This window comes from Quercus robur, chromosome 12 (genome assembly GCF_932294415.1).
Source record: "Quercus robur chromosome 12, dhQueRobu3.1, whole genome shotgun sequence".
Taxonomy (NCBI): domain Eukaryota; kingdom Viridiplantae; phylum Streptophyta; class Magnoliopsida; order Fagales; family Fagaceae; genus Quercus; species Quercus robur.
Window position 1 is genome coordinate 22586587 of NC_065545.1, and position 18892 is coordinate 22605478.

Consider the following 18892-nt stretch of genomic DNA (forward strand, 5'->3'; position numbering starts at 1 on the left):
CTACAATATACCGCCTCAAGGCAATGACCAAGAAATGGATCCTTCTAAGGACAAGAACCTCGAATCTGGGTATGGCCAAGTCAAGAGCCAAGTGGAAACTCTAGCTGAGAAGCTTCGTATCATATAGGGCTCCAGCGCCCATGAAAGTGTTGATCTAGACAGTCTGACCAACTTTCCTTAGGTCGTTATGCCTCCCAAGTTCAAGGCACTAAAGTTCGTCAAGTATAATGGAACTAGAAATCCTTGTGTGCACTTGCGCATGTTCTATAGGAAGATGGTTCCTTATGGGGATAATCATCCTCTGCTTTACCAGATTTTCCTTGATAGTTTGACTGGCCCTGCGGCCATATGGTATGTGAGATTGGAAAAGACCTCTAGTTGGAGAGAAATGGCCAATGCTTTCCTGGAATACTGCAGGTTCAACACTAAAATAGCTCTCGACCACACGGCCCTTATGAGAATAGAGAAGAAAAATGTGGAGTCTTTTCAAGAATATGCCTAGAGGTGGCATGAGCTAGCCGCACAAGACTAAGGAAGCCGATGTGCATATGATTGACAATACATTAGAAAGGCCTAGGGGTATTAATTTTGCTTATGCAACCCTAACTACTAGACCTTATCAGCAATAGGTTCAGTTTACTTAAGCACCTAGCCGACCCTTTAATCAGAGAGGGAGACCAGACCCACCTTGTCCACTGAGGAAGGAAAACCGAAAGTACACTCTGTTACCCATGCCCATGGCAGATCTCTATGCTTACTTGCTGGAAAGGAAGCTAGTGACCCCAATGTTTTTAGGCCTAGAGAAGGCCCTCCATCACCTAGCTTTGATCCGTCCAAGAAGTGTGAACACCATTTTAGGGCCGAGGGGCATACTCTGGAAGAATGTTACTATTTGAGGGACCGAGTCTAGGATCTCATAGAGAACAAGTTGATACAGTTCAATAATGCAGCCGCTCCAAATATCATAACCAATCCTTTGCCTCCTCATCAGGAAGGGAATGTGAATGCCATCATCATAATGGAAGAAAAGGTTCCAGATTTCTCCTCACCATCATTCCCATGGAAGGCCCTGCTTCTAGCCTTGGTTTAAGAGAGCCACCTTGATCTTAAGGGTATGGGAACCCTAGGATTTGATTAAGGAATTTGCTCATTCTATGACAGTGGAGATAGACATGCCCTGTTTGATTGTAAAGTGCTTTGAGCACAGGTTCAGAGTCTAGTTGATCGTGGTATTATCTGGATTGAAAGGGAAACTGTACGAAGGGATGATTGCATGGCAGCTAGCCTATGTCCTCTAGCTACCTAGTCAGGAACTAGCTGCAATGCTATATTAGTTGGTTCGAGGAAGGATTGTGACAAATATTTACAAAAACGCCTTGGAAAGGTTACTTCTGCACCTCTCTTTTCAGTAGTCATTAAGGAGATCATAGAATCACCTGCAGATTCAGGGTTATTAGGTTTAGAAAAAAGGCAAGCCCCACCAGCCATTGAGGGATTCACTCCTTTGTTTCTTGCATTACGTGCAGTCACAGGGCTGGCTTCATCATTAGTTTAGGAGGGAACCGCCATTGTCCTTGCTGTCCAAGGTTTCGATCCTCTTATTCTGCCAAAGCCTGCCTTAGGAATCTCTGGGGTATCCGGCTTAAAAGCCCTTGAAGCCATTTTGCCAAGTCCGATGTTTATTAATCTGAAAATGTTCTTCAGAGCACCCAATTTGCAAACTCAAGAGGGCGTTATCATTTGCATGCCGAAGCTGTTCCCTTATGAAGATAGCCATCGTGTCCCATGGAAATATGATGTGTCCTTAAACTCCACTCGAATTGGAAAAGAGGATGTCTGCTCCAATATCTCTTCAGGTTTATTTGGGCTTACTAGGAGTGGCCGCTGCTATACTCTTGAGGAGCTAGAAAAAAGAAGGAAATAGATTGGCAAGGGTATAGCCGAACCCGTCAGGAATAGGGTCATAATCGAAGAAGCCGAGGAATTCTTGAAAATTATCATAAACTCAGAATACAGTGTGATTCAACAGCTAAACAAGTCGCCAGCTCAGATTTCCATTTTGGCTCTATTGCTATCCTTTGATGTCCACCACAAGGCTCTCTTGAAAGAGACATATGCTCCTACGGGTGTCACAAAATCTTTCTTTGAGGGTATGGTCTCAATGGTGTTGGCCACCAACCAGATTTCCTTTACATATGATGAGTTACCACGAGAAGGTAGAGAGCATATTTTTCCCATACACATTACGGTAAAGTGTGAAGATATGATCGTCTTCAGAGTACTAATTGACAATGTATTAGCCCTGAATGTTTGCCCGATGTCTACTATAGAGCGTTTGAATATGGATACCTCTCTTATTCGCCCTACCACCATGATCATTAGAGCCTTTGATGGCACTCTCCGGGAGGTGCAAGGCGAGATCGAATTAGCCATTGGAATTGGCCCCATGTTTTTCATGGTCAACTTCCAAGTCCTCAAGGTGGATTCCCCATATAATATGCTCCTAGGGAGGCCCTGGCTACATGCTGCAAGGACAGTTTCTTCTATCCTACACTAGAGGCTCAAGTTCCCCTCCGAGGATCCGTTGATCACTATTATGGCTGAAGAACCCCTGACTATCTTCAAGGAGACTTTTGTCCCCTACCTTGGTGCTAATGCCTTTTCGGAGGTAACTTTCCACAGTTTCGAGCTAGTCTCCATGATCTCCAGAGCTTCAAAACTCGAGTCAGCATGGCCTTCTGCTACTTTAATGGCTGCCATGGAGATGCTCAAATTTGGCTATCAATTAGGCCAAGGCCTCGGTGCTATAGGACACGGGAAGACTGCTTTGATTGAACTCCCGGACAACAAAGGAGGTTTCGGTCTGGGGTACAACCCTTTCGATGAAGAACTTTTCTAGACTTCCAGAGGAAAGAAAAGGAAGTGCACTGGCCAAGGGATGTCCATTCCCTACATTAGGGTCACTTTTCCAGCTTCGACCAGGGTAATTAGATCAGAAATGGCACAGGAATCATGCGAGGAGGAATCAGATCTAGCTTGTCTCATTCACTTATGCCCTGAAGAATTCTCAGTAAATGCCATCATATCCCCTAAGGGTGATCTGACTTCTACTATTAGGCCCTATATGCCAGGTGAGATAGTAGGCCATTGGACCATCGAGCCCTGCTTTGTGGTTACACCGATTGAGTAAGAAGTGTTCCATCATCGTGTGGTTGGGTCCTCCAATTGCCTGAAAGAGTTGGAATAGCATATCTAGTTTATTTTGCATGTTTATTTCCTATTTTTTGCATTCCTTGTTTGCATTTCCCCAATTTATTTCCCAAAAAAAAGAAAGAAAGAAAGAGTATTTTCCTTTTTATCATTATCAGGCATGAACTTTGTTCTCCCCTTATCTATAACCCATTAATGAAATTGTAAGGACTCAATTTGTAACGACCCAAAATGATATTGGGTTCGCACGTAAAAAGGCCCAAACAACATCATTTGTAAAGCATGGGTTTGAAAGGCTAGGCCTTGGTCACTGGACGGTGGTTAGTCGTGGTGTTCATACAGAGTTAAACCGTGTTCGCTCGAGGAGTCTTTCTCCTTGAGGCGGTCTGGGAGGCTTTGGTTCTTGGCCTTTTTTCCCAGCCCCTTTTTTCGGATTGCTTGCTTCTCCTTTTATATTAGCCTGTATCCCTTATCCTACGTCCACGTGTAGGTTCGACTTTCCAAGACTGATACTTGTCCCATCAGCCCATACCCAAAGTGGTTGGGGGTGGTTGTAAAAGCTGAAGAGCATGGCTCTGTCAGGTGCAGAGTATTCAATGGCAGTAATGGCAGCTTTCCCTTTGTCTTTGGTTGTTATACTATCCAGTGCCCCTTTCTCTATTAACATAGATATTTTAGGTTTTTCCCAAAACTGTTTTTATACCATTCTTGCCCTTTCTTTCAGGGGGACCTCGGATATGCCGAGGACAGAATTATCCTCGGCTATGTCTCAAGACTACTTGGACTTTTATTACACATCCTCGGCTATACCCCTTCTCGGCTCGGGCCTTGGGCCCCAATGTAAAAATGGGCCAGGGCCACAAATTCTTGGGACCCACAGAAATTATCCAGCGTATTATTCAGGAAATTCTTGCATTTATCTCTTTATTTGCTTTCCTATGAATATGTGTGTGCAAATTATCTTATGTTTCTCTGTATATGTTCCGTTCTATAGGATCTATTCTAATTCCCAAGCAGGTACATCGTCTTGTTACCATAACAAGGATATTGATGATGTGAATGAGACAATAGAGTTGGATCATGATGTTGAAGGATTAGAGGATGTTGCGAGTTTGCCTCGTGATATTTTGGAAGCTCTAAACACAGAGAGCGAAGGGTCTAAGCCCAACATACAAGAAACTGAAGTGATTAACCTTGCTGACGAAGGCGAGAATGAAAAACCCGTCAAGGTTAGGGTGAACTTTCCTAAAGACATGAAGCCTGAGCTCATAGCACTACTCAAAGAGTTCAAGGAGATATTTGCTTGGTCGTACCAAGATATGCCAGGGTTGGATACTGAGATTGTCGTGCACAGAATTCCAGTTAAGTCAGAATGCCCTCCAGTGCGGCAAGCCCTTCAAAGGATGAAATCTGAGATCAAGGAGGAAGTAGAAAAGCAGTTGAAAGCCGGTTTCCTTACCGCGATAACCTACTCAGATTGGGTCGCCAACATTGTTCCCTTGCCTAAGAAAGATGGGAAAGTATGCATGTGCGTCGACTATAGGGATTTAAACTAGGCTAGCACCAAGGATAACTTTCCATTGCCACATATCGATACCCTGATCGATAATATCGCTACTAACAGGTTCTTTTCCTTCATGGACGGGTTCTTAGGCTATAATCAGATCAAAATGGCTGAGGAAGACAAAGCTAAGACTGCATTCACCACTCATTGGGGAACCTATGCATATGATGTCATGCCATTCGGCTTAAAGAATGCTAGTGCTACTTATTAGCAAGCCATGGTAACCTTGTTCCATGATATGATGCATAAAGAGATTGAAGTTTACATGGATGACATGATTGCCAAATCCCACACTGCCAGGGATCATTTATTAGATTTGAGAAAGCTGTTCAAGCGCCTTATCAAGTATAGGTCGAGACTAAACCCTAACAAGTGCGTCTTTGGAGCTGGTTTAGGGAAATTGCTTGGCTTCATATTCAGCCAAAGAGGAATCAAAGTGGACCTAGCAAAAGTCCAAGCTATCCGAGACATACCGACACTGCAAATTGAGAAACAAATTCGTAGCTTCATAGGCAAAGTCAATTACATAGCTCGCTTTATAGTGAGTTAACCGCCACATGTGATCCACTATTCAAGCTCTTGAAGAAAGACACAAAGATAGAAAGGATAGATGAGTGCCAAGTGGCCTTTGACAAGATCAAGTAGTATTTGTTGAACCCTCCTGTTTTAGTTCCATCGACGCTAGGATATCCGTTGATCCTCTACCTAGCGGTACAAGAAACCTTCATGGGCTGCATGTTAGGCCAATTGGCTGAGCCCAACAAGAAAGAAAGGGAGATTTATTAGTTAAGCAAGAAGTTCACTAGTTGTGAGATTAATTATATCGCCATTGAAAAGATGTGTTGCGCCCTAGCATGGGCATCACGCAAGTTGCAGCAATATATGCTCTACTACACCACGCGGCTCATTTCCCGCATGTATCCCATTAAGTACATCTTTGAAAAGCCAGCTCTTATAGGGAAGATCTCTCGTTAGAAAATGTTGCTCTCTGAGTTTGACATTGTGGCTGTGACAAGAAAGGCCATCAAGGGCCAGGCCATAGCCGATTACCTAGCGGACCAACTACTGAATGATCCAGAATTTTCAGAATCCCTCTTCCCTGATGAGAACTGCGTAAAATAAATTGCCCTGGTTTAGGGTTTTGTGAGGTTCTAATCCTGCAGATTGGCTAAAAGTGGCCTCGACTTTGTAGACCATACCATAATGCTAATAACGAATGCAGACACTTCGAATGAGATCTCCTTAGACACGCCATGAGGTGGTATGCATTGGTTGTTCCTGTTATTACCTGAGCGGGCTAAAAATCCAAGGATAGGCCTTTTTAGGCAACATCATGAGAAACGACTCCCTTTGTCCTCCAAATAGGCTGCAAAAGCTGCCGCATGGCCGAGATCAATCTCTAGCGTTTTTCTGTTGTAAATTCTGACTATCGGGGTTGAACTGACCCTTGAACTAGGTGAACTGGGCTTTGAAAATGAAGTTCAAGACATTTGGGAGTGCTGAACGAGATGCCCAAATATAAATTGCCCCAGTGTAGGATTTATGGGGCTTCGGATGCGCGAGCGAGAGTGTCTAGCAATCCTGTTTACTGGTGGGCTGACCGCGCACTAGGCGAGTGCTAAAATGAGGGAATCTTTGCTCCAAGGTGATCAAAAACATGCCAAATAGGGAGGGAGCGCTCAGAATGTGTGTAGGTTTGTGCCTGGGGGGCTAAAAAGCCCTGGCATGTGATTTTTCTAGGCTTTCTTTTTTCTTTTTCTTCACCCAAAATGCTTAGAAAACATTGCTTTTCACTATTTTTTGCGTAGATCTTTATCAAATTGTCAGATTTTAGCAAGATCCGTTCATGGATGCTCTTGGTGCTCACTCCAACGACACCTTGGTTGAGCTCGAGAGGGAAAACTGCCACGAGATGAAGCTTAAGAGGTGGTGGGGCTTTTTTTCTTGTGGTGACCAGGCACTCATCCTGCAGCTTCTTGGAGATGCCATTGCTTTTCTTCACACCACACTAGATTTGCATTTGTTGGAGGTCATCACCTCTTGCTAGGACCCTACTTTAAGAGGCGTCACCATTGGAGATGTTGACTTGGTGCTTACCTTGGAGGAGTATGATTGTTTCCTTTCTCTTTCTACTCCTTTGAGCACTGTTTTTATTCCATCAGTGCGGACATGCTACTGTAAGAGGCTCACTAATTTGATGGGTTTCAAGAGGCCTGTTGTGGAGGTGCTAACTTGGTATGGCAGTAGGATAGAAGGGAGCATGTCCTTTGAGTTTTTGCATGATCGGTTCCATTTACCGGAGTGCGTTGTAGCTACCAAGACGATTTTGTGGATTTGGAGCAATGGTGAGCATCTTATCGGCGTCATGCCTTCTTGGTGGCCTTTTTTGGTGCAGTTCCCTTCACCCTTTAGAGTTGTCAGTTTTGTCGTTCTCCCTTTGGTGAGTGCCTTACTTCATGGTACCTTTCATTCGTGCTTTACTTTCCGAGACCATTAGATCCTTGTCCTCATGTCGGGAGGCGGGTAGGGGTAGGCTAGGCTGCTGCATTCACATGTTACAGTTGTGGTTCTATAGCCACTTGAGTGTCATTGCCAGGGATCAGCCCATGGGCTTTGTGAGTAGGAATAAAGTCCAGTTTACTGTATCTCTCGCTCTTCCTTTTTTCAGGGATACTGATGGTTGGCTGAGATACTTGTGCAGCCTAAGTCCCACTGACTAGACCTGGAGAGTCAAGTGGGGTATCACTAGATGGCAAGGGTAGACCCATTGTGTCGGTTTACTTGGCATTCCCTTGGTGGGCATCTGGGGGTGCATTGGGTATTTCCCAGGCATGGCCATGTGACAGTTTAGGGTTATCCAGCATATTCCCCAACTTAGTGATCTTTCTACTGTTACCTGTGAGTACGGGCTTGTGGAAATTGATGTAGCAGTGATATGGCGTGCTTCTAAGTTCTGGGAGGCATGCAAGTCAAGCATTGACTTCCCCCTCTGTTCTAGGGATGACCAGGAGTGGTTTTCTGCTAAGTTTAAAGTGTGGCGAGACACGAGGGATCCCGTCTTTATGCTTGACTTATCATCACCAGTTTTGGCCGATTTGCCATTTCCGACTGATATTTTGAGAGATTATACTCTAGAGTTCGAGATTAGGGTTGAGAGGGCCCTTGCGAATTTGAGGGAGTGCCTGAGGGAGGCTTTCAAGGACAGAGATGCAGCAGGGAGATAGTTGATACACTCATGGAGGATATTGGGAGATGAGCAGTGCACAGGAGAGTGAGCTCACTAGTCTTAGGGTAGAGCTCGATCGAAGGGGGCTAGCTTCTCCAGGCACTGAGGTAGAGTGTGTTCAGTTGAGATCCCGGGTTGTGGGTTTGGAGGACAAGCTTGTAGCTCTTACTCGGAGGTTTGCTGCTCTAGATTACACTTGGGATAAGGAGAGAGCCGCATTGGAGGCTAGCAGCAGGGCCAATGGCTTAGCACTGGAGCTAGTGCAGGCGAAATCCTATATTCACTCCACTTTGGGCATGGAGTAGGGGTGAGAGGGCGATGAGCTTAGTGAGCTGCAGCTGGCTTTCTATCGCCTTCAGATTGAGTTGGCCGAGAGAAAGGAAGCCCTAAGAGTTGCTACTGCAGAGGTGGGCACCTTACAGGCTTTGTTAGAGACTAAGAGACAGGGCTCTACTTCTGATTCCACGATGGAGAGGGAGATAGTCTGTCTTTGACATTCCCATGATAGACTTAGAGAGATTACTAGAGACCTGGGCTTTGATGTAGTCAGATTGCTTCGCACTCATGCTTAGGATTACCCAACTCTCCGCACTAGTTTTGGGAGGTTGTGCCAGGCCGTGTTTGATCGCTCGGGCCATGTTTGACTGGCTGGCATTCTTTTCTGTTTACTTTGTTTCTACCCGTGAGCTATGTAGTTAGTATCCCACCATGTATGGAAAGGTCCTTCATAAATTGCTAGGCAATTGCGTAAGGCCTTCCGCTTTTTGTTTGAGTTCTTAAAGCATAGTCTAGTATGTTAGGCATGCTTAGAAACTAAGAGATAGTGGAGTGAGATGTTTATGATGATATATAGGATATATTTATGAGATGAGATTTCATTTTTGATATTGGAATGTATGAAAGAAATAGAATGACACAATACAGGCATGTTGATGAATATGCAGGCAAATACTTTGAAAATGCAAGATTATACAAATAAGTGATAAATGTAAAATCCATGCATATCAATATCTTATTTTTCCAAGGATACATCCTGTTCTAGATGGATCTTTTCCTTTTCCCATCGGGGTACATTTCCAGTCGGCATAAGCTAGAACATCTTGAGTAGACCACTCGGTCGTGGCAGTGTTGTAGACAGGGAGCAATCTTAAAGCTATCTTCATATCTTGTCTTGGATGCTGGATCCATTTAATTTTCTAATTTTGATCATATATTTGAGGGGATTCAAATGACTAGTTTTTCTTTGAAGATGTAACCGAACCAAGATGGTTGCCTACGTACCTCCACGAGGAAGGATCAGGTCATCACATAGTTCAACTGACTTTTGATTGCCTTAATTTTTGCCTAGACCGCCCTTTCGGGTTTTCAATCTACCTTTTTACATTTTCTCACCCTCTCTTTCTTTTGGCTCTCCTTTTGCATAAACCGCCCTTTTGGGTTTTCAATCTACCCTTTTACATATTTTTGTTTTTTGTTCTTTTTGTTTTGTTTTGTTTTTTTTTTTAATTTTTTTTATACAAAAATGTAGAAATAAGGCGCACTGATAGGTTCCTTCATGCAAAGTACCATATGATGGCGTTAGAATTGGTGCGCATATTGAAGTCATGCCCGTCCATGTCGGCTAGAATCAAGGCTCCTCCGAAAAAGGCCTTCTTTACCACATATGGGCCCTTGTAAGTGGGGCAAACTTTCCTTTGTGATCAAGCATGGCCTAGTTGCGCTTCTTCAAGACTAGATCGCCTTCTTCAAAGACTTTAGGTTTAACTTTCTTGTTGAATGCTCGCTCGACACGGCGTTGGTACATCTATCCATGGTACATTGCAATCATGCACTTTTCATCTATCATTTTCAATTGTTCATATTGGGAGCGGGCCCATTCAACTTTTGATAGCTTTGTTTGAGATAAAATCCTAAGAGACGGGATTTCTACCTCTACGGGGAGGACGAGCTCCATGCCATATACCAATGAATACGGGGTTGCACCCGTGGAAGTACGAACAGAAGTGCGATATGAACACAGAGCAAATGGCAAGTTCTCGTGCCAATCCTTGTATGTGTCTGTCATCTTCACCAAGATTTTCTTTATATTCTTGTTAGCGGCTTCCACTGCACCATTCATCTAAGGGCGATAAGGAACCGAATTTCTGTGCTAGATCTTGAATTGTTAGCAGAGTTGCTAGATCATTTTCTCGTTTAGATTTGTCCCATTATCTGTAATGAGCTCTTCTGTCACGCCGTAGCGGTAAATAATGTTGTGTTTCAGGAACCGGGCTACCACTGCTTGAGTGATGCTCTTGTACAAAGTGGCTTCCACCTATTTTGTGAAATAATCAATAGCCACCAAGATGTACTCGTGACCTTTTGAGGCTTTTGGAATCATAGGTTCAATGACATCCATACCCCAGGTTGAGAAGGGCCATGGTGCCGCTAAAGAATGCAAAGGTTGAGGAGGAGTGTTCTTCCTGTCTTGATAGGCTTGGCAACGGTGGCATGTCCTCACATGTTTAATGCAATCATTTTACATGGTGAGCCAGTAATGATCGGCTTATAATCTTGCGGGCCAACAGGGGTCCACTGGCATGAGCCCCAAGTAAGCCTTCATGCATCTCTTCCATCAGGTGATAAGCCTTAGAGGCATCTATGCATCGAAGCAAGGTAGAATCATGGTTCCTTTTGTACAGGACTTCTCCACTCAAGAAAAATTGGCAGGCCATGCGCCGAATAAACTTCTTTTCACTGTCCGTTGCATCGGGCGAGTATTCACTGCTCTTGATATAAGCCTTGATATCATGGTACCATGGCTTTCCGTCCGCTTCGACTTCAACACTCATGCATTCTTTGATGTTCATGCAATAGGTTGGAACGCCACGGACTTCTATGTGCAATTGCCGCATATCATCTCCTTCTGATAACTTGACCATGCTAGCCAGGGCGTCTGCAAACTAGTTGGGTGCTCGGGGCAAATAGGCAAATGTGATGTTTTGAAATTTCAAAATCAAGCGATTGACGCATTTCTGATACGAAATCAACTTGGTGTCTCGGACTTGCCATTTTCCTTCGATTTGGGAGATGATCAACAGGGAATCTCAAAAGACACTCAAGTCATTGGTGCCAAACTCTGGGGCCACTTATAGGCCGACTATGCACGCTTTGTATTCCGTGACATTGTTGGTGCAATCAAAATTCAACTTGATTGAAACAAGGATTTGCTGGCCCTTAGGGGAAACTAAGACTGCTCCCACTCCATTTCCGGTAGAATTGGTGGCTCCATCGAAATAGAGCTTCCAACGCCATGGTTCCACACCATCTGGTTCTGGTTCTAGTGCCATGACATCCTCATCAGGGAAGAGGGATTCTGAAAGTTCTGGATCATTTAGCGGTTGGTCCACTAGGTAATCGACTATGGCTTGGCCCTTGATGGCCTTTCTTGTCACAAACACAATGTCGAACTCGGAGAGCAACATTTGCCAAAGGGAGATCTTCCCTATAAGAGCTGGCTTTTCAAATATGTACTTAATGGGATCCATATGAGAAATGAGCTGCGTGGTGTAATAGAGAATATCCAGCTGTAGCTTGTGTGATGCCCATGCTAGGGCACAATACGTCTTCTCAATGGTGATGTAGTTGATCTCATAACTAGTGAACTTCTTGCTTAAGTAGTAAATTTCCCTTTCTTTCTGATCAAGCTCACTTAGTTGGCCTAACATGCAACCCATGGAGGTTTTTGTATCGCTAGGTAAAGGATCAATGGATATCCCGGTGTCAGGGGAACCAAAACAAGAGGGTTCAACAGATACTACTTGATCTTGTCAAAGGCCGCTTGGCATTCATCTGTCCATTCTGTCTTGGTGTCTTTCTTTAAAAGCTTAAACAGTGGATCACATGTGGTGGTTAACTGTGCTATGAAGCGAGCTATGTAATTGACTTTGCCTAAGAAGCTGTGATTCTATTTCTCAGTTTGCTGTGTCAGCATATCCCGGATGGCTTGGAGTTTTGCCGGGTCCACTTCGATTCCTCTTTGGTTGACTATAAAGCCAAGTAATTTCCCTAAACTAGCTCCAAAGGCGCACTTGTTAAGGTTTAGTCTCAATCTGTACTTGATAAGGCACTTGAATAGCTTTCTCAAATCTACCAAATAATCCCTGGTAGTGCAGGATTTGGCAATCATGTCGTCTACGTAGACTTCAATCTCTTTATGCATCATATCATGGAACAAGGTTACTATGGTTTGCTGATAAGTAGCCCTTGCATTTTTTAAGCCGAGTGGCATGACATCATATGCATAGGTTCCCCAATGAGTGGTGAATGCTATCTTAGCTTTGTCTTCCTTGGCCATCTTGATTTGGTTATAGCCTGAGAATTCGTCCATGAAGGAGAAGAACCTGTTGGTAGCGATATTATCGATCAGTGTATCGATATGCGACAATGGGAAATTGTCCTTGGGATTGGCCCGGTTCAAATCCCTGTAATCAACACACATGCGTACTTTCCCATCTTTCTTAGGCACGGAAACAATGTTGGTGACCCAATTTGAGTAGGCTATCGCGGTAAGGAAATTGGCTTTCAACTGCTTTTCTACTTCTTCTTTGATCTTCAAAATAATTTCAGATTTCATCCTCCGAAGGGCTTGCCGCATTGGGGGGCACTCGAGTTTGACTGGAATTCTGTGCACGACAATCTCAGTATCTAACCTTGGCATATCTTGGTAAGACCAAGCGAAGATCTCTTTGAATTCCTTGAGTAGCGCTATAAGCTCATGTTTCAAGTCCTTAGGAAAGTTTACCACAAACTTGATGGGTTCTTCATTCTTGCCTTCATAGGCAAGGTTAATCACTTCTGTCTTTTCTATGTTAGGCTTGGACCCTATGCTCTCTCTGTTTAGAGCTTCCAAAATATCATGAGGCAGACTCAGAATTTCCTCTAATCCTTCAATATCATGTTCCAACTCTATTTTTTCATTCGTGTCATCAATATCCTCGTTATAGCAACAGGACGATGTACTTGCTTGGGAATCAGAATAGATCCTATAGAACGGAACATATACAAGGAAACATAAGACAATTTGCACACACATATTCATAGGAAAGCAAGTAAAGTGATAAATGCAAGGATTTCCTGAATAATACGCTGGATAATTTCATTAGCGGATTATAGATAGGGGGATAACAAAGTTCATGCCTGATAATGATAAAAAGGAAACATTTTTTTTCTTTGGAAAATAAACTGGAAAATGCAAGCAAGAAATGCAGGAAATAGGAAATAAATATTCAAAACAAACTAGATATGCTATTCCAACTCTTTTGGGCAATTAGAGGACCCTACCACACGATAATGGAATACTCCTTACTCAGCCGGTGCAACCACAAAGTAGGGCTTGGCGATCCAATAGCCTACTGTCTTGCTTGGCATGCAGGGCCTAATGGTGGCAGTCGGATCATCCCCTAGGGATATGATGGCATTCACTGAGAATTCTTCTAGACAAAGCTAGATGAGACAAGCCAGATCTGATTCTTCCTTACGTGATCCCTGTACTACTATTGATTTGATGATCTCGACTGGAGCTGGAAAAGTGACCCTGATGTGGGGATTAGACATCCCTTGGCTAATGCACTTCCTTTTTTTTCCTCTGGAAGCCTAGAAAAGTTCTTCGTTAGAGGGGTTGTAATCCTCCTTTGTTGTCTAGGAGTTCAATCAAAGAAGCCTTCCCATGTCCTACAACACCGAGGCCTTAGCCTAACTGATAGCCAAATTTGAGCATCTCCTTGGTAGCCATTAAAGTAGTGGAGGGCCATGCTGACTCGAGTTCTGAAACTCTAGAAATCATGGAGATTGGCTCGAAATTGTGAAAAATTGCCTCCAAAAAGGCATTGGTACCAATGTAGGGAACATAAGTCTCCTTGAAGAAAGTCAGGGATTCCTCAGCCATAATAGTGATCATTAGATTCTCAAATGGAAACTTGAGTCTCTGATGAAAGGTAGAAGCAACTGCACCTGCCGCATGTAGCCAAGGCCTCCCTAGGAGCATATTATATGGGGAATCCACCTTGATGACTTGGAAGTTGACCATGAAAAACATGGGACCAATTCCAATTGCTAACTCAATTTCGCCTTACACCTCCCAGAAAGTGCCATCAAAAGCTCTAATAATCATGGTGGTAGGGCAGATAAGAGAGGATCCACATTCAAGCGCTCTATAGTGTACATCAGGCAAACATTCAGAGCCAACCCGTTGTCAATCAGTACTCTGGCGATGATCATATCTTCACACTTTACTATAATGTACATAGGCAAAGTATGCTCTCTACCTTCTGGTGGTGGCTTGTCATCCATAAAGGAAATCTGGTTGGTGGCCAACATTGTTGAGACCATACCTTCAAAGGCGGATTCTGTAGCACTTGTAGGAACACATGTCTCCTTCAAGACTTTCAAGAGAGCCTTGCGGTGGACATTAAAGGATAGCAATAGCGCCAAGATGGAAATTTGAGCCGGTGACTTGTTTAGCTGCTGAATCACGTTGTACTCTGAGTTTCTAATAATTTTCAAGAATTCTTCGGCCTCTTCAGTTATGACCCTCTGACAGGTTCAGCTGTACCCTTGCCAATTTCTTTCTTTCTCTTTTCTAACTCCTCAAGAGTATAGTAGTGGCCACTTCTAGTAAGCCCAGATAGACTTGAAGAGATATTGGAGTAGACCTCCTCTTTTCTGGTTTGAATGGAGATCAATGACACATCATATTTCTAGGGGACACGATAATTATCTTTATAAGGGAACGGCTTCGGCATGCGAATGATAACACCCTCCTGAGTTTGCAAATTGGGCACTATAGAGAATGTCTTTGGATCAATGACCACCAGACTTGGTAGATTGGCTTCAAGGGCCTTTGAGCTGGATACACCAGAGATTCTTGAGGCGGGCTTTGGAAAAATAAGAGGATTAAAACCTCAGATAGCGGGAACGATGGCAACCCTCTCTTATACTGACGATGAAGCTGGCCCTGTGATTGCAAGCAATGCAAGAACTAAAGGAGCGAATCATCCAATAGCAGTCGGGACTTGCCCTTTCCCTAAATCTGATGACCCCGGATCCGCAGGCGTTTATATGATCTCTTCAATGACTATTGAAGAGGAAGGTGCTAAAGTAACCTGGCCAAGGTGTTTCAGTAAATATTTGTCTCAATCCTTCCTTGATCCAACTGATATGGCATTGCAGCTGGTTCCTGACTAGGCAATTGGAGGGCATAAGCTAGCGGCCATACAATCGCCTTTTCGCACAATTTCCCTTTCAATCGAGATGATACCGCATTCAGCTAGACTCTGGACTTGTGCTCGGAGCACTTTACAATCAAATAAGGCATGCATGTCTTCATTGTCACAAAATGAGCAGATCCCTCAATCAAACCCTGGGGTTCCTATACCCTTAAGATCAAGGTGGCTCTCTTGGACCATAGCTCGGGGCATAACCTTCTATGGGAATGACAGTGAGGTGAAATTTGGAACCATTTCTTTCACCGTGATGATGGCATTCACATTCCCTTCTTGATGGGGAGGCAAATGGTTGGTGATGATGTTCAGAGCGGCTTCGTTATTGAACCGTATCAATTTGTTGTCAATGAGATCCTGGACACAATCTCGTAACTGGTAACACTCTTCCAGAGTGTGCCCCTCGGCCCCAAAATAGTGTTTGCACTTCTTGGACGGATAAAATCTCGGTGGAAAAGGACCTTCTCTGGGCCTTTGAAACATTGGCGTCACTAGCTTCCTTTCTAATAGGTAACCATAGAGATCTGCCATGGGCATGGGTAACAGAGTGTACTTCAAGTTTTCCCTTTTAAAGGGACGATGTGGGTCTGGCGTCCCTCTCTGATTAAAGGCTCGGTTAGGTGCTTGAGTCGACTGACCCTGTTGCTAATAAGGTCTAGCAACTGGGGTAGCATAGGTGGGAGCAACACCCCTAGGCCTTTTTGATGCATTATTGACCATATGCACATCGACTTCCTTAGTCTTACGGCTGGTCATTCTCTTGACTTGTTGTTCAACCATGGAACTCAAAGACTCGACACCTATGATCTTTTTGCTCCTAATACCCTCGTCAATGCGCTCCTCAATGGGGATGAGGCTAGTGAAATGAATGACTTGGGTGCTGATCATCTTCTCATAGTAAGGAGGCTTGAGGTTGTCAATGAACCACTTGATCATCTCATTTTCCAACATGAGGGGTTACACTTGTGAAGCTAGCTCACGCCACCTCTAGGCATACTTACGGAAGGATTCCCCACTTTTCTTTTCTGTCCTCTGAAGAACTGTGTGGTCGGGAACTATCTCAGTGTTGAATCTGTAGTATTCTAGGAAAGAGTTGGCCATTTCCGAACTAGAGGTCTTTTCTAATCTCACATACCATGTGGCCGCGGGGCCGGTCAAACTATCAGGAAAAATCTAGCAAAGCAGAGAGTGATTATCCCTATAAGGAGCCATCTTCCTACAGAATATGTGCAAGTGCGCGCAAGGGTTTCCAGTACCATCATACTAGACGAACTCTGGTGCCTTAAACTTGGGACGCATAATGACCTGAGGGAAGTTGGTCAGACTGTCTAGATCAACACTTTCATGGGCACTAGAGCCCTTCATGATATGAAACTTCTCAGCTAGAGTTTCCACTTGGCTCTTGACTTGGCCATACCTAGATTCGAGATTCTTGTCCTTAGAAGGATCTGTTTCCTAGTCATTGCCTTGGGGTGGTACATTGTGGCCCTGGTCCTGTACTGGCAGAGGTTGATTTTCGTTCTCGGTTTAGGGGCCTCCCTAACTATGATCGGAAGAGTTTAGTCCTCCTCCCACAACCAGTTGTTGCACCATGCACATCAGTTATGACACTTGCTCTTTCAGAAGAGCGTCTTCCTAAACAGTTTCCTCATAGGGAGAAGTACCACTAGTAGACATCTCTCTTACACGAGACTTAATGACAATGGGATCACAGCGTGGCGATAGCTTAGCTTGTTTCTTTTTGGCAATCTTTTGATCCTTGTGTAGAATAGGAGGTGAAAGAAACGAGGTGCATTTGACAAGGTGGAAACACAACAACAAAATCAAGTTAGTTTATGTTCTTGCTATTTAACATGCACCTTCCATTTTCAGAAAAAATCTGGCTTTGCACCCTTGATCGAGTATTTATCATGGTGAGTTTCTACTATGATGCAAGATTAATGCACAAGATTGGCAAGTAACTGAAACTTTCATGACATGCTCAACAATGCGAGGATGACCATTCCTTTGATTACATGCTTGTACAAGACTTAGTTTTTACAATGCTGGGTTCATCAGCTCCAATAATAGGCCTTTCACAAGAAATGCAATTACGAGAGAGAACTCAGCTTCTGATAATGTGGACTTGTCAGGGAAGCTCTTGGACACTTGGATCTCTTGGTAACTTGGACATCATGGATCTTTTGGACCTTTGGATCTCTTGGGGGAGCCCTTGGATTCTTGACATCTAGGACCTTTTGGCAATTTTTACATCTCGGCAATTTGGATCCCTTAGCAACTTGGACAGCATGGATCTCTTGGACCCTTTTGGCCTCTTAGCAATCTTTTTTTGGATCTTCCTTAGTTGAATTCTTGAACTCTTGATGCTTTGGAATTCTTGACAGCTTTTTGGCAGCATTTCCACCTGACTGAAGTTTCGGTTACTTGCCACAAATAGGTGATGGAACCAATTAGTGTATGCATAAATGCCCTTGTAGGGTTGTAAACCCTTAGGGATAGGGTATGATCTAGCATGTACAAGCAACGAGGTTGCTTTTCCTAAGGGTTTAATCATGGATGCTGTGCAAGTAGGATAGAAGGAACTTGGAGTAAAGCACAATTTCTTTGGGTCAAGCAAAGAGGGCATACCTGTTACAAGACACTTTCCCCTGACCTCTAGCCCTATAAGGGTGTCCTTTCCTAGGCTTGGATGTTCACTCTTTAGGTTTCACCTAGTCTTAATGGGCCCTGGGCTTGATCTAGTCCTCACGGGTTTGACATAACTAGGCCAACTATATGCAAAGGCTTAACTAGTAGGTTGTTCCTGTCTTAGGGTACTTAATCGCCATACCCTTTCCTTCATGGAAGTTATGGGGCAGAAAGGATTAAGGCGGCCTTTTTAGCTACTCCTATCCACCGATAGACCTAGAAGTGCCTACAACATGAGCCCCGAATCTAACTATCGATTACATTGCCAATGTTTCCGTCTGGGCCTCTGCAAATGGGTGATGAAATCCCTAAAGAGATGTGACTACGCCAGCAGTGCGGAGCCCAGATTCGACTAAAAAACGGTGTATATGTCATGCAATTCTTAATGAAGGGGAAATACTTTTTCAAAGCACAGCAGATATATATATATTATATATGAAAACAGATAAAGGTGTAATGGAAATTAAATTTTGCTACCCTATGTTTGCATGTGAAGGAAAGTTGTAAAGCATGTAAGGAAAGCGGTAAAAGCCCCATGTGAAAATACCTTAGAGTCCCCCTTTTGAAAAAAGATTTTTGAAAAAAGATGTTTTGTTCTTTTGAAAATAGTCTACTAGGATACAATAGAAGCTTTTTTCAAAAGGAAAGCCTCGGAGGCTAATGCCAATTTCTATGTTTTTTGAAAGCCAATGTCCAAAGATTATGGTTTTATCAAAAACTCTAAAAGCTAAACTCTCATCAATTCCCAGTGGAGTCGCCAGTCTGTCGACACTTGGCCTCGATTAAAACGGGGCGGAAAAACTACTGCCGTCATTGCGGGCCCTTATTCGACCACCCACCGTAGTGATAGCTCTCGCGCGCACGGGGCCTCGTCGGAGGGCCCCTCTCAATATGATGGTGTGGTTCGCAAGAGGCTTTCGGTGCTCTCTCTCTCTCTCTCTCTCT

At 43.9% G+C, this 18892-nt stretch overlaps 1 protein-coding gene across 1 annotated transcript; it reads right to left on the bottom strand.

Annotated features, from left to right (window-relative positions):
• Nucleotides 1–10513: 10513 nt before the first annotated feature.
• On the bottom strand, nt 10514–10921 carry LOC126708301 (uncharacterized). The gene has a single exon (XM_050408103.1). The coding sequence runs from the start codon at nt 10919–10921 to the stop codon at nt 10514–10516; it is 408 nt and encodes a 135-aa protein (XP_050264060.1).
• Nucleotides 10922–18892: the final 7971 nt, after the last annotated feature.